At 46.1% G+C, this 12,756-nt stretch overlaps 1 protein-coding gene across 1 annotated transcript in view; it reads right to left on the bottom strand.

Annotated features, from left to right (window-relative positions):
- The window catches only part of SLC22A3 (solute carrier family 22 member 3), an 803,039-nt gene that overhangs the window by 130,131 nt on the left and 660,152 nt on the right, over nucleotides 1-12,756 (bottom strand). The window contains exon 4 of the mRNA XM_073627457.1: nucleotides 9,091-9,259. Within this exon, the coding sequence (XP_073483558.1) occupies nucleotides 9,091-9,259 (169 nt within the window). The remainder of the gene's footprint in view (nucleotides 1-9,090; nucleotides 9,260-12,756) is intronic.

Below are 12,756 nucleotides of genomic sequence, written 5' to 3'. Positions count from 1 at the left end.
CCTACTCCTTAAGATACTAAATGTTCTGTGGCATACCCCAGTATAACTACCCCTGAAACATTTCAAATCTTTGGAGGCCCTTCTAAAGCCCCTTGTGTGGGGAGCCAACAGACACAAACTAGCGTGGCAAACTCTCAAGAACCCAACTGACCTTGGAGGCATGGCTCTCCCTGACTTCAATCTATATTACATTGAATCACAGTTATCACAGCTTTTTCACTTAGATAAGATTCCTCACTCTCCTATGTCCAAAGTGGGCACAACACACCAAGGACTCGATATACGTGATAGCATCAGGCTCGGGGGGAGCGGAGTCAGGGGAAAATAGACAAATCATACTATATCACTACAAGAAAATATGGGATTTAGCCTCTTCCAAACTCGAAATTCCACAATACAACGATTACACGCCGATATGGCATAACAGGAATCTCCCGAATTAACCAAAATACAGGACACAAGCATATGGTCCACGCAGGGAGTATTTTATTTACATCACATCCTAAAAAACGGGCACCTCAAAACTTTCGATTCACTCAGAGAAAAATTTACAATCCATAACCAAATGTTTTTTAGATGTTTACAACTCCGTCACGCAACCCAGTCGTAGTTCCCTGACTCCGTCCCACACTCTACACCCAATGTCATTATGGTAGTAATTAAGAGCACAGACCCCCACAAACTAATCTCAGCATTTTACAATATGCTGTCCACCCCCATTTCTACCAAAATAGCATACGATCTAAAACCCGGATGGGAGAGAGAGGTGGGATCAATTGAGGATGAGGAGTGGGGGGAGGCACTGGAGTCCTGTAAGGGTGTATCCCCCAAACTATCTGATAGACTATCACAGCTTTAAATTCTACATAGGGCATACCTCACACCCCTCAGAGTGGCAAGATACAAACGTACTCAATTTACATGTTTGATGTGTGGACAAGAGACAGGCACTATTTTCCACTTGATCTGGACATGCCCCAAGATACAAGGCTTGTGGAAGCAAATCGTGACATTTCTGCATGATACAATGGGCTCACCCCTAGCATTGGACCCAAAACAATGCCTCCTTGGAATATTACCAGACACAATTGATAAATATACAAAAATATTTCTTCACGAGACGCTGTTTGTAGTCAGAGTCTTCGAGTTTAGAAAGTGATACTCCTAAGCACCAAGGCCTGAGGTGTGCCTTGGCCTGACTGGTCAGTATGCCTGAAAAGAGGGCACACCCTGAATGTAAGAAAAGTAATATGAGTGAGTATGAATATTTGGGGGAAACGGGTGGGTGGGAACCCAGAACGCCCACGAGCCCTGACCTGACAGAGGAGGAGGCTTAAATAGCCCTCTCAGACTCCTCCCACAAATGCAGGCTAGCCTCCGGCCAGCCTTTGTACTTGTAGTCAGAGTCTTCGAGTTTAGAAAGTGATACTCCTAAGCACCAAGGCCTGAGGTGTGCCTTGGCCTGACTGGTCAGTATGCCTGAAAAGAGGGCAAAAAGACACAAATTTAGGTGAAAAGGGAAGGTAACAATCCATCAAGTGGAGAAGTGCGTGCCCGGATGGCAATAGTATATAACTGATAAGTGTCCGTTATGACAGGAGAAACCCCCGACTCAGTGATGAGACAGAACCCCTTGTAGAAACCTGCGAAGCTACCCCGAACCCAACGAAACGTCCCATGAACGATTGGGCAGAGCCTGAATCCCGAGACGACCCAGATATGAGAATGAACTACTGTGAATGAGCGGATGCGTGGGGGAAGAGGAGTCATGGCTGTCCCAAGGAGCCCCTGCAAAATGATAGCCGAGAAGATCAAAACTTTGCCCAGACCCTGGGAAGTGCTCCGTGAAACCCTCCCCCCAAGCCATGGCCTACCCATACTGGTATGGGAAAGAGCGAGGGTAAGTACCAAAGGACAACTGGCAGGAGTTCAAAAGGTAAATACCTGAAGGATGTGATGGAGTAGGTGGTTGAGGCCCAAACCCTAAGGCAATAAGCACTGACAACGTGGAGAAACCATGCCAGACATCGAATGCTGGTCCCACCTGATTTGATCAGGTCGTGCTGCAGCCGAGTCTGAATCCTGAACCGAGGAAGGAGGGCCAGACTCCACACCAGGGAAATAAGTCTCATGGCCTGAAACAGTCATACCCCAAAGTGACTGAAAAACCCACCTACCTGACACCGGCTGGGGAACGGAAAAAAAAATTACTGGACTGACGTCCCTGAGCAGTCTTCCAGGCCACATCCTAGACAAGATAAGATATCAGGCCCGAGTGTAGAATCCAGAATCATGACGACGTTTGCCCAAACCTACCACTTAAGGACCAACAAGGGGATGATGGCTGCCAATGCAGCCCAACCTGAGAACATGAACAAGAGAAATGACAGGCAACAATACATGAGAACAGCAATCCCCCTCTGAGCCTACCCAAGTATGAGAACATGAGCAGAAATGACAAGAGCACTGCGCGTGAATGAAGCTGATGATGGACCACCCCCCCCTCATGTAAGTAGTGACTTAGCCCGAGTAACCTGCTGCGCAGAGACAGGTACTTGACTGAAAACTCAGGGCTGGTGTACCCACAGACCGTGGTGGGTAATCGTATAGGTGTGGTGAATGAACGTGCATCGTATGACGTATGTTATACGGGCGAGAAGATTGTGGTCAACAATCATTAATAAACGAAACCTCAGCCCGTATGGATCTGTAGACGTGACAGATCCTGACATGTGAGCCCTAGCTAACTGACCCAGGTACAAACATGAACAAAGATACAATGAGACATGACAAACAACGAAGATAAAACCAGCTACCGAAGTATGCCGTGACTGAACAACAACGCCCCTCTGAGAAACGCTGTGACAGGAATGCTGAGACTGAACACTGAGGTAGAAAGGCTATGCCAGAAATCTCGGGGCAGAAGCGCACTGACAGCAATGTCTGACAGAAAAACCCTATGACAGAAATGCTGAAACTGAAAGCTGAGGCAGGAACGTGAGAACCGAAACCCTGGGCAGAGCGTAATGACAAATGCTGAGACTAAAAACCTGGTGCAGAAATGCAATGACAGAAATCCTGGGGCAAAAACACTGTGACAGAACACTGACAGAAATGCTGAGGCAGAAAAGCAAAGACAGAAATCCTGGGGCAGAAACGCAGAGGCAGAAATGCCATGCCCGAAATCCTGGGGCAGAAACGCAGAGGCAGAAATGCCATGTCCGAAATCCTGGGGCAGAAACGCAGAGGCAGAAATGCCATGTCCGAAATCCTGGGGCAGAAACGCAGAGGCAGAAATGCCATGCCCGAAATCCTGGGGCAGAAACGCAGAGGCAGAAATGCCATGCCCGAAATCCTGGGGCAGAAACGCAGAGGCAGAAATGCAATGCCCGAAATCCTGGGGCAGAAATGCAGAGGCAGAAATGCCATGCCCGATTTCCTGGGGCAGAAAAGCAGAGGCAGAAATGCCATGCCCGAAATCCTGGGGCAGAAAAGCAGAGGCAGAAATGCCATGACCGAAATCCTGGGGCAGAAACGCAGAGGCAGAAATGCCATGAACGAAATCCTGGGGCAGAAACGCAGAGGCAGAAATGCCATGACCGAAATCCTGAGGCAGAAACGCTATGACAGAACGCTAAAGCAGAAATGTAATAACAGAAAACCTGGGGCAGAAGCACCAAGACAGAAAAGCTGAGACTGAACGCCAAGCCAGAAATGCTGGGGCAGAATGCCGCTGTGATAGAAATCCTGGGCAGAAACGCTATGACTGAAATCTTGGGCAGCCATGCTGTGACCGAAAACCTGGGGCAGAAACGCCTTGACAGAAATGCTGAGACTGTGCGCTGAGACAGATATGCGAGGGTAGAACGCTATGACAGATATGCGAGGGCCGAACGCTATGACAGAAATGCAGGGGCCGAACGCTATGACAGAAATGCAGGGGCCGAACGCTATGACAGAAATGCAGGGGCCGAACGCTATGACAGAAATGCAGGGGCCGAACGCTATGACAGAAATGCAGGGGCCGAACGCTATGACAGAAATGCAGGGGCCGAACGCTATGACAGAAATGCAGGGGCCGAACGCTATGACAGAAATGCAAGGGCCGAACGCTATGACAGAAATGCAAGGGCCGAACGCTATGACAGAAATGCAGGGGCCGAATGCTATGACAGAAATGCAGGGGCCGAACGCTATGACAGAAATGCAGGGGCCGAACTCTATGACAGAAATGCAGGGGCCGAACGCTGTGACAGAAATGCAGGGGCCGAACGCTGTGACAGAAATGCAGGGGCCGAACGCTGTGACAGAAATGCTGGGGAAACGTTGTGACAGAAATGCTGGAGAAGAACGTTGATGACAGAAATGCTGGGGCAGAACGCTAAGACAGAAATCCTGGGGCAGAACGCTGTGACAGAAATCCTGGGGCAGAACGCTGTGACAGAAATCCTGGGGCAGAACGCTGTGACAGAAATCCTGGGGCAGAACGCTGTGACAGAAATCCTGGGGCAGAACGCTGTGACAGAAATCCTGGGGCCGAACGCTAAGACAGAAATCCTGGGGCCGAACGCTAAGACAGAAATCCTGGGGCCGAACGCTAAGACAGAAATCCTGGGGCCGAACGCTAAGACAGAAATCCTGGGGCCGAACGCTAAGACAGAAATCCTGGGGCCGAACGCTAAGACAGAAATCCTGGGGCAGAAACGCTAAGACAAACGCTGATACCGAAATGCCGGGGTAGCACGCTAATGATGGAAATGCCGGGGCAGAATACTATGACAGGAATGCTAGGGCCAAACGCTGAGACAGAAATGCTGGACGTTGCAACAGAAATGCTGAGGTATAAGTGCTGACAGAAATGCCGGCTGAACATGACAGAAATGCTGGGGCAGAACGTGACGACAGACATGCTGGGGCAGAACACCTTGACAGAAATGCTGGGGGAGAATGCTGCGACAGAACTGCTGAAGCAGAAAACACTATGACCGGAACGCTACGACAGGAGTGCTATGATAGCAAAACGCTGACACTGAAACGCCTAGATGGAAACGCTGTGATGGAAACCTGAGGCTGAAATGTTATGACAGAAATCCTGGGGCTGAAACACCATGATGAAACACTGGTACCTGAAGCGGTGAATGCCCGTGAGGCGTGCGGGGGATCTCCCCCCCCCATGATGCCCCATGCGAGTACCGGGAAGTGAGCAGGCGGGTGAACACCCCCCCCCAAGAGAACCGGGAAGCGTGCGGGCGATTCCTCCGTGATGCACGGTGTGAGTTCCAGGGAGGTGAGGTGAACAGAAATGCAGGGGCCAAATGCTAGGTGAGTGGATAAAAGATGGACGAACAGACGCCCACCCCTCCAGGAGAAGCAGGCGCCTGCCCCCCCCACCCCACGCTGGCAGGACACACAGGGATGAGGGAGAAGCGGGCGGCACACCCCCCATGCGGGATTGGCCCAGCAAAGGTGGAAGATGGACAGACGACCCCCCCTAACTGAGCCCTAGAGAAGTTGGTGTGGGTAAAGATGTGCACGAGCACCGGGAGAAGCGGGCGGGCAGCACCTGACCAGCTGCAGCCGAGGGGAAGGAAGGAGGGTGGTGGAGGACGGATGGATGGACGGCCCCCCTCCCTTCCCCCAGCATGCTCGCCGGGAGAAGCGGGCGGGCCGCACTTGACTGGCTGCCGCCGAGGGGAACGAGGGTGGGTGGAGGATGGACGGCCCCCCTCCCTTCCCGCTGCAAGATCACCGAGAAAAGCGGGCGGGCGGACCCCCCGTGGCTCCGTGTGCAGCTGGCTGAACATCCCCCTTCCCCTCAATAACCGGAGAAGCGGTCGGAAGCTCCCCCCCTGAAGCAAGCTGGTAAATGGAGAGAGGAGCTAGCTGGCAAGAGGCTCCCTCGTGGAGCTGTATGCATGGGGAGAGGAGTCGGCGGTCGGGCGATCGCCCCCCCCCCCTGCTGAAATACCAGAAGGGGGACCCGTGAATCTGGGTGCTGAAGGAGGACCCAGGTGGGTGGAGAGGTGAACTCCCTGGTGAAGCACCGAGAGAGGCACCGCCACCATCTTGTAATTGATCCAGAAGTGACGCGTAAGCCCCACCCCCTACTGAACCCAGAACGCTCACGAGCCCTGACCTGACAGAGGAGGAGGCTTAAATAGCCCTCTCAGACTCCTCCCACAAATGCAGGCTAGCCTCCGGCCAGCCTTTGTACTTAACACCTCCCAAGATAGTAGAATGGAAACTAGAAGTGAATAATACCCTGCCATACAAGAAATGTATATACATTAATGCCGCGTACACACGATCGGACTTCTTGTCGGAAAAAGATATGATGGCTTTTCCGACGGGATTCCGCTCAAGTTTGCCTTGCATACACACGGTCATGCAAAAGTTTGCTGAACTTACGACCGCCAAGAACGCGGTGACGTACAACACTACAACGAGCCGATAAAATGAAGTTCAATGCTTCCGAGCATGCGTCAAATTGTTTCTGAGCATGCGTAGGAATTTTGCACGTCGGAATTGCCACAGACGATCGCATTTTTGGATAGGAACTTTTTCCGACTGAAAAATTGAGAACATGCTCTCAATCTTTTGCTGGCTGGAATTCGGCCAGCAAAAGTCCGATGGAGCATACACACGGTCGCATTTTCTGACAAAACACTCTCATCGGTCTTTTGCGGACCGAAATTCCGATCATGTGTACGCGGCATAACAGAGGTTGCCCAAACAAATATAACAAGATATGGGACCGCTGGCTACAAGAGTCTGACACCTGTGTGTAACAAAACCATATTAGTTTGGAATGAATACTTAGACACATATCTCACTGTGTAGTCTTTATTTGTAATTTATATACTTGTAGAACATACCCACATGGCAAAAACAACGTACCTGTTATCTTACCTACAAAATGTATAACATTCAATGTAACAGTTACCAAATTTATATGCAAAAGCAAACATAACATGTATGCACCATTTGATTAATAAAAACCTTTGTTCAACTAAAAAAAAAAAAAAAAAAAACATTGCTGTGCAGTTAGTGAGCATTTAATTAGCATGTGACCAGATATTAAGCAGTTATCAAAGAAAGCAGGCCAAATAAGTATCATACACAAGTGCAGACCCCCTACCCCCCGAAGAAAAGGGAGCACATCTAAACATCTGGTTGCACTTATTTGCATTTGCTCCCACTCTTCTCCTTTTTTAGCTTCTGTCTCTTTTCTGGCATAAATGGAAATTGTCCTGTTATTTACATGGCACTCTTCAGTGATGTCTGTCTAGCTTTCTACTCATGGAATAAACAATCAAAGTTTTTATTAGAGGAAAAGAAAAAGGATGAGGTGAACCTCTACTTCAGGAGAAGCAGCCCTGGAGAAGTGAAGAGTGATTTAATGAACACGTAATGTGGTATTAAAACCGAAAATCAAAAGTGTATTGCAGCTAACTAATGTAGATGTAGTGTCTGCTGCATTCGTTTTTTTAAGCCTATTTTTTTAAACCTAAAAAAAATTAAAAATAAAAAAATAAAGAAAACAAACGAATGCAGCCACCACATCTGAATTGATTGGCTGAAATGTATTACATTCATTAGTGGATTTAATACCACCTTAACTTCTAAAGATCTACTACTTAATGTGGAACTAAATCCTCCTAGTATTTTCAGCCAAGGAAGCTGCCATCTTGACCTCTGTGTGATCTTCAACTGCCATGATGCTGCCCATGTGATCAGTTATGACACCAGTTCATTTGATGGTTTGACAATTTGGTTGAGAGCACAACCAATGTGACAGTTACTTTCCTGGCACATGCCGGGAATGTTACTGTTTTTTTTTTTAAACTGTTAAAGGGTAGCTACTTTCGTAGGGAAAAAAAATATATCAAATAAAGAAAAAATAATATAGTGTGTAAAATTGCGACACAAGTCATATTGTAATTGAGCCTTAATGTAATTAATACCTTTCTTTTACAATCTGCAGCTCTATAATTTTCTGTAAAATGCAATGCAATATGGCTACCTGGAGGTGTTCTGTACACAGAATGTGTCCAGAATGCCCCCTAGAAACATAATTTCCTGCTTGTGTTATTGACTTACTGATTTTCCCAGAAGTCTGCCCTAATATACCAGTCAGATTTCCGGTATCCCCTGCAACAAAAATGTCATTTTTGGTGAGATACTCCCAATAGGAAATCACGTCTAAAGGGATGCAGATCCTGCAGCTTTCCTCATTCGTGCACTGCAGGTTAAACAGCTGATTGATAATTATGAAATCACTCCCATTAGATTCACTTTCCCACATGGACACATACAAACACACAGTGATTTCTTCAGAATAACAAAAGGTAGGAATCTGAAACAATGTTTGTTAAAATCCTTGTAATGCACATAGATTACCCAGAGGGGAATGTTTTTTTCTCAACAAAAGTGGAGTTACTCTTTAAATCAATGGGTTTAGTTTTTCTTTAAGTGTTTTCAGGTCACAAACTAATTGTAATAAGTGTATGCAAGAAAGAAGTGAAAAATTTAGCAGTTAGCGGACATGAAATCTGTTATCAGGTATCAATTAGGCAGCCAGTAAAGTATAAACTAAAGGCAAAATTTTAATTTTTAAACCCCTGTCAGGTTTTTGCAATCTATGTCCCATTGGGGAGATTTCCCTTCAGGTCCTGTCCCATAGCCGAAACAGGAAATGGGGAAAAAAATCCCTCCAAAGTGAGGGAATCCAAGGGTGCCTACAGGGTCATCAGAACTAGTGTCCCCACTGGAAGGGTTCCCCTTTATATTGTTCTGGTGTCAACCTAAATTTGGGCTTTTATTCTACTTTCACTTTCTCACTTTCAATGAGATTGGTAAATAGGACAAATAAAGAAGGTGAAACTCCCTAATAGGGGCACAGGCAGCAATGAAAACTGACAGGTGGTTTAATCCCTCTCCACTCTTTATGCAAAATTTTAAAAAGTTTTGCTTTTAGTTGTTCTTTAGGATCAGCAGGCAGGAGCTGTGAATCATCAGTAATCAAAAGTACATTAACATAAACAAGCAAATAGGAATAGCCGTGTAATAGATATCAGTAGTGATAATTACCAGTAATAAAGAAGAAAGAGGAAGTTTGGCAAAGAAATAGCCAACTGGATGCCTTGCCATGTAGGAATCAAATAAGCAATAACAGGAATGATCATGACTCCCAATGTGAAAAACATCTGAACGACAATGCCAACAATACGTCTTTGTTTTGATCCCACCAACTCTGTTACTGTAAAAAGGAAGAAACAAAGCAATTACAAGTTTGCTGCACAACCTTTATACTGTTACCTTTATTATTAAGCACAAAGCAACCAGGTTAAAATTAATGCATAGGGATTTAAAATGCTATATTAGGAGAAAGACCTATAGGGGACAAACAGCAAACAGCTCATCAATATAAGTAAAACTTAAAAATAAATATGCACAAAACACCCTCCAACAAAGGTCATATGGGTGAATTCAAACCATGTAATTAGCTCAAAAATGCAATCATTAGCTCAGCAAACTAAAAAAGTAACACTTTCCATAAGTATGGGAGCTTTACGGCTATGTTCACCTGTAGAGCATGTCACACCCATATTTAAGGACAGCAAGCAGGGGTTCCTCTTCCCGCCCGATGTCCTTGTGAACAAATGATGTGGCTGTGCCGAGCCCCCCCCCCCACAGCTGCATCATCATTCATTCACAGAACAAGTCCCACCAGTCACCATGGCAGGCGGCTTGTAGTTCTCAGTGAACTGCAAAGGGGCTGATGAGCACCCTCGTAATTTGTTCTCAAGCCATGCAGCTTTCAAACTGACATCCCATACAGAGGTACAAGCAGAAAGCTGTATGACTTGTCTGAAGGAGCCTGGCATTGCACCCATGATCCACTGATCGCGGGTGCAATGCTTTGCAGGCTCCTTAGGGAAAAAAGTAAATGCACATTTTTTTCTGCAAAAATATGTGTATTTATTTTTTCCCCAAAAAGGTGAAAGTGAACTTAGCCTTTAAGTTTCTGATGTGAAGGTATTTATACTAGAGCATTTTTATAGGATAGAAACTAAGTGGTAAAACAGGAGATGGTGATATACAGGGGAGGAAAATGCAGTGGTTGCAAATTTGTTCACAGACAAATTTACATTGAATATAGCTGTAAAAAAAACCCACAAAAATTACATAAACAGAAAATTTATAAATATTAATCCCTTATTTATGGTTACATAGTTGAATTTAAAAAAGACAAGTCTTTTGAGTTCAACAAATTGAAAAATTATAAATTAAATAAACCAGAAAACCTTCATATACAGACAATACAATTGGTCCAGAGAAAGGCAAAAAGCCTTATAAAAATATAGTCCATATTTCTTCAGAGAAAAATCATTCCCGATCCTAAAGGAAAATCAGATATTCCCTGGACCATCAATCCAATGTGTTACTTATAAATATTAGTAGCCAGTTATAGTCTGTGCATTTAGGCCCCTTTCACACTGGGGCGGTTTGCAGGCGTTATTGCGCTAAAAATACCGCCTGCAAACCGCCCCTAAACAGCCTCCGCTGTTTGTTCAGTGTGAAAGCCCGAGGGCTTTCACACTGAAGCGGTGCGCTGGCAGGACGGTAAAAAAAGTCCTGCGAGCCGCATCTTTGGAGCGGTGAAGGAGCGGTGTGTTCACCACTCCTAAACCGCTCCTTCCCATTGAAATCAATGGGACAGCGCCTGTGATTAACGCTGTGCAGTGCTGACTTCCTGGTGGGCTCTGTGCGTTTGGGTTGCGAACACGCCTGAGCTCATTCTTAGTCAGGAGGCAGTGATCGTCTCTCAATGGATCCGGTTCATACAGCTCCGGGACGGCTGCGGAACAAATTGCACAGGAGCCCATTGCGTCTTCTGGTATGTTTCAAGTCCTAATGTAGCCAAAAATTTGGACCGAAATCAGACCTGAAACGGTGAACAGGGACGCACCAGACCCCTCCTGTGAGCCGCTCCGTATGGCAGTGTGAACCCAGAGGATAATTTCACCTTTTGTAACATGTTACACCCATATTCAGGGTGTAACATGTAACATGTAAAATGTTACAAATGGACCAGCTCCCGTACCCCCCCTCCCCGCTAGCTGTCACAATTTAAAAAAAATGTGGCCAAGTGGGGCTCTGCCCACCCGGCTGCATCACTCCTTTAGGCTCGATTCACATCTATACATGTTGCTTAATTTAAAAAAACATTAATAAACCAAAATAGTCGCGTTAATCAAAAATAGTTAACAAACATAAAACTAAAATCTTAAAACACTATGAATCGCTGAAGTGTAAAGATATCTGTACATATAATAACATATAAAGTGAAAAGAAATTCTTGAAAAAAAGTCTCTGAAGGATAGCAAATGAAACAAGTTCTGTAACGGTAGAAATCCAAAAGGATGGAAAAGATTCTCAGAGCTTTCACCACTACCAAGGGAAAGAGATGGAGCTCTCTGTGTGGCAATCACCTGAAGGAATGGAGACTCTTCCCGGAAGGAGTGGACCTCCTGTTGTAGTGAGGTCACACACGCCTGCAGATATAGCCCTCTGCGGGGTCTGAGATGTGTCTTGGCTCTAAGGTGCGCAGGCAGACTAGGGGCATCCTCCTCGAAAGCGCAATCTCCCAAATTAGCACGCAGCATATAAAGGAACAAAGGCTCCAACAGTGCGTTATTGTTTTTTTAAAACACTGGTTTATTGTATAAAATCTCTAGTTGGATGTACAACCATCATGAAAAACATCATGAAAAACACTTGCCGGCAATAAAATTTGAAACACCCGCACTTCCGGGGTCACATGGGGTGTGATGACGTCAGCGCGTAGCTCCACTCAACATGTTTCGTCATACGTGACTTCTTCCAGGGGCATGGGCAATTGCCACACGGCCTTGTCCGCGGGCCCCGGGGAAGTAAGATTCCAGCTGTCCCTGCCTCAAGTGATCGGTCCTGACGGCTGGGAGGAAGGCCGCAATCGCTGGGACATTAAAGGAGCCGTTGGAGATAAGGACCCCCCTCCAGAGCTATGTTGTGTGCGGCGGTGGTACAGAGCTGAGGCGATGCACGTCCTCACTCCTCCATAGCTAGGACACGCCCCCTTAATATGATAACTAAATTTATTACCTTTATTGCCTTTTATACGAATTTGAGAAATAAAATACCTTTTTTGTACGATGAGCAAAACAGGTTGATATACCCGTTTTTTTTCTAAATCCCAGCTCCCCTATGTACCAATATACCATTAATGTACCTCTGTTGCAGAAAAACAAAAGCTATGTTTTTTTAAGGCAAGGCCTTACATAAGCCCCTAGTGTGTTTCATAGAAAAGCAGCCTACATTAACAAGCCAGGCAAATGCACGTCTGGAGAGATGCTGTGCAAACATAGTTGATGGGTGCAGGATGTGTGTGCTAATGAGGTCAGCTGGCGAACTCCTTTCTGTAGCCTGGTTCACACCTAAGCATGTAAGGCCTGGTTCACACCTATTCATTTTTTAGTGCGCTTTCAGTTTTGCAGAAACACACTACAGTCCATTTAATATGGTTTCCTATGGGTCACGTTCACATCTGTACATTTCATGGAACGGCCAGGGACTTTTTCTGGTTTTTGGTTCCATAACCTTAAATGGATCAAAAACGTGTATTAAAAAATGCACCTGGAATATGCAAACTGCAACCTGCATAGGTGTGAACCAGGCCTTACCGTTTTTTATGTCCTAAATCCACATACCAGG

The sequence above is a fragment of the Aquarana catesbeiana genome, linkage group LG04, assembly GCF_042186555.1.
Source record: "Aquarana catesbeiana isolate 2022-GZ linkage group LG04, ASM4218655v1, whole genome shotgun sequence".
In the NCBI taxonomy this organism is placed as follows: domain Eukaryota; kingdom Metazoa; phylum Chordata; class Amphibia; order Anura; family Ranidae; genus Aquarana; species Aquarana catesbeiana.
This window is presented reverse-complemented; position numbering and strand designations above follow the sequence as displayed.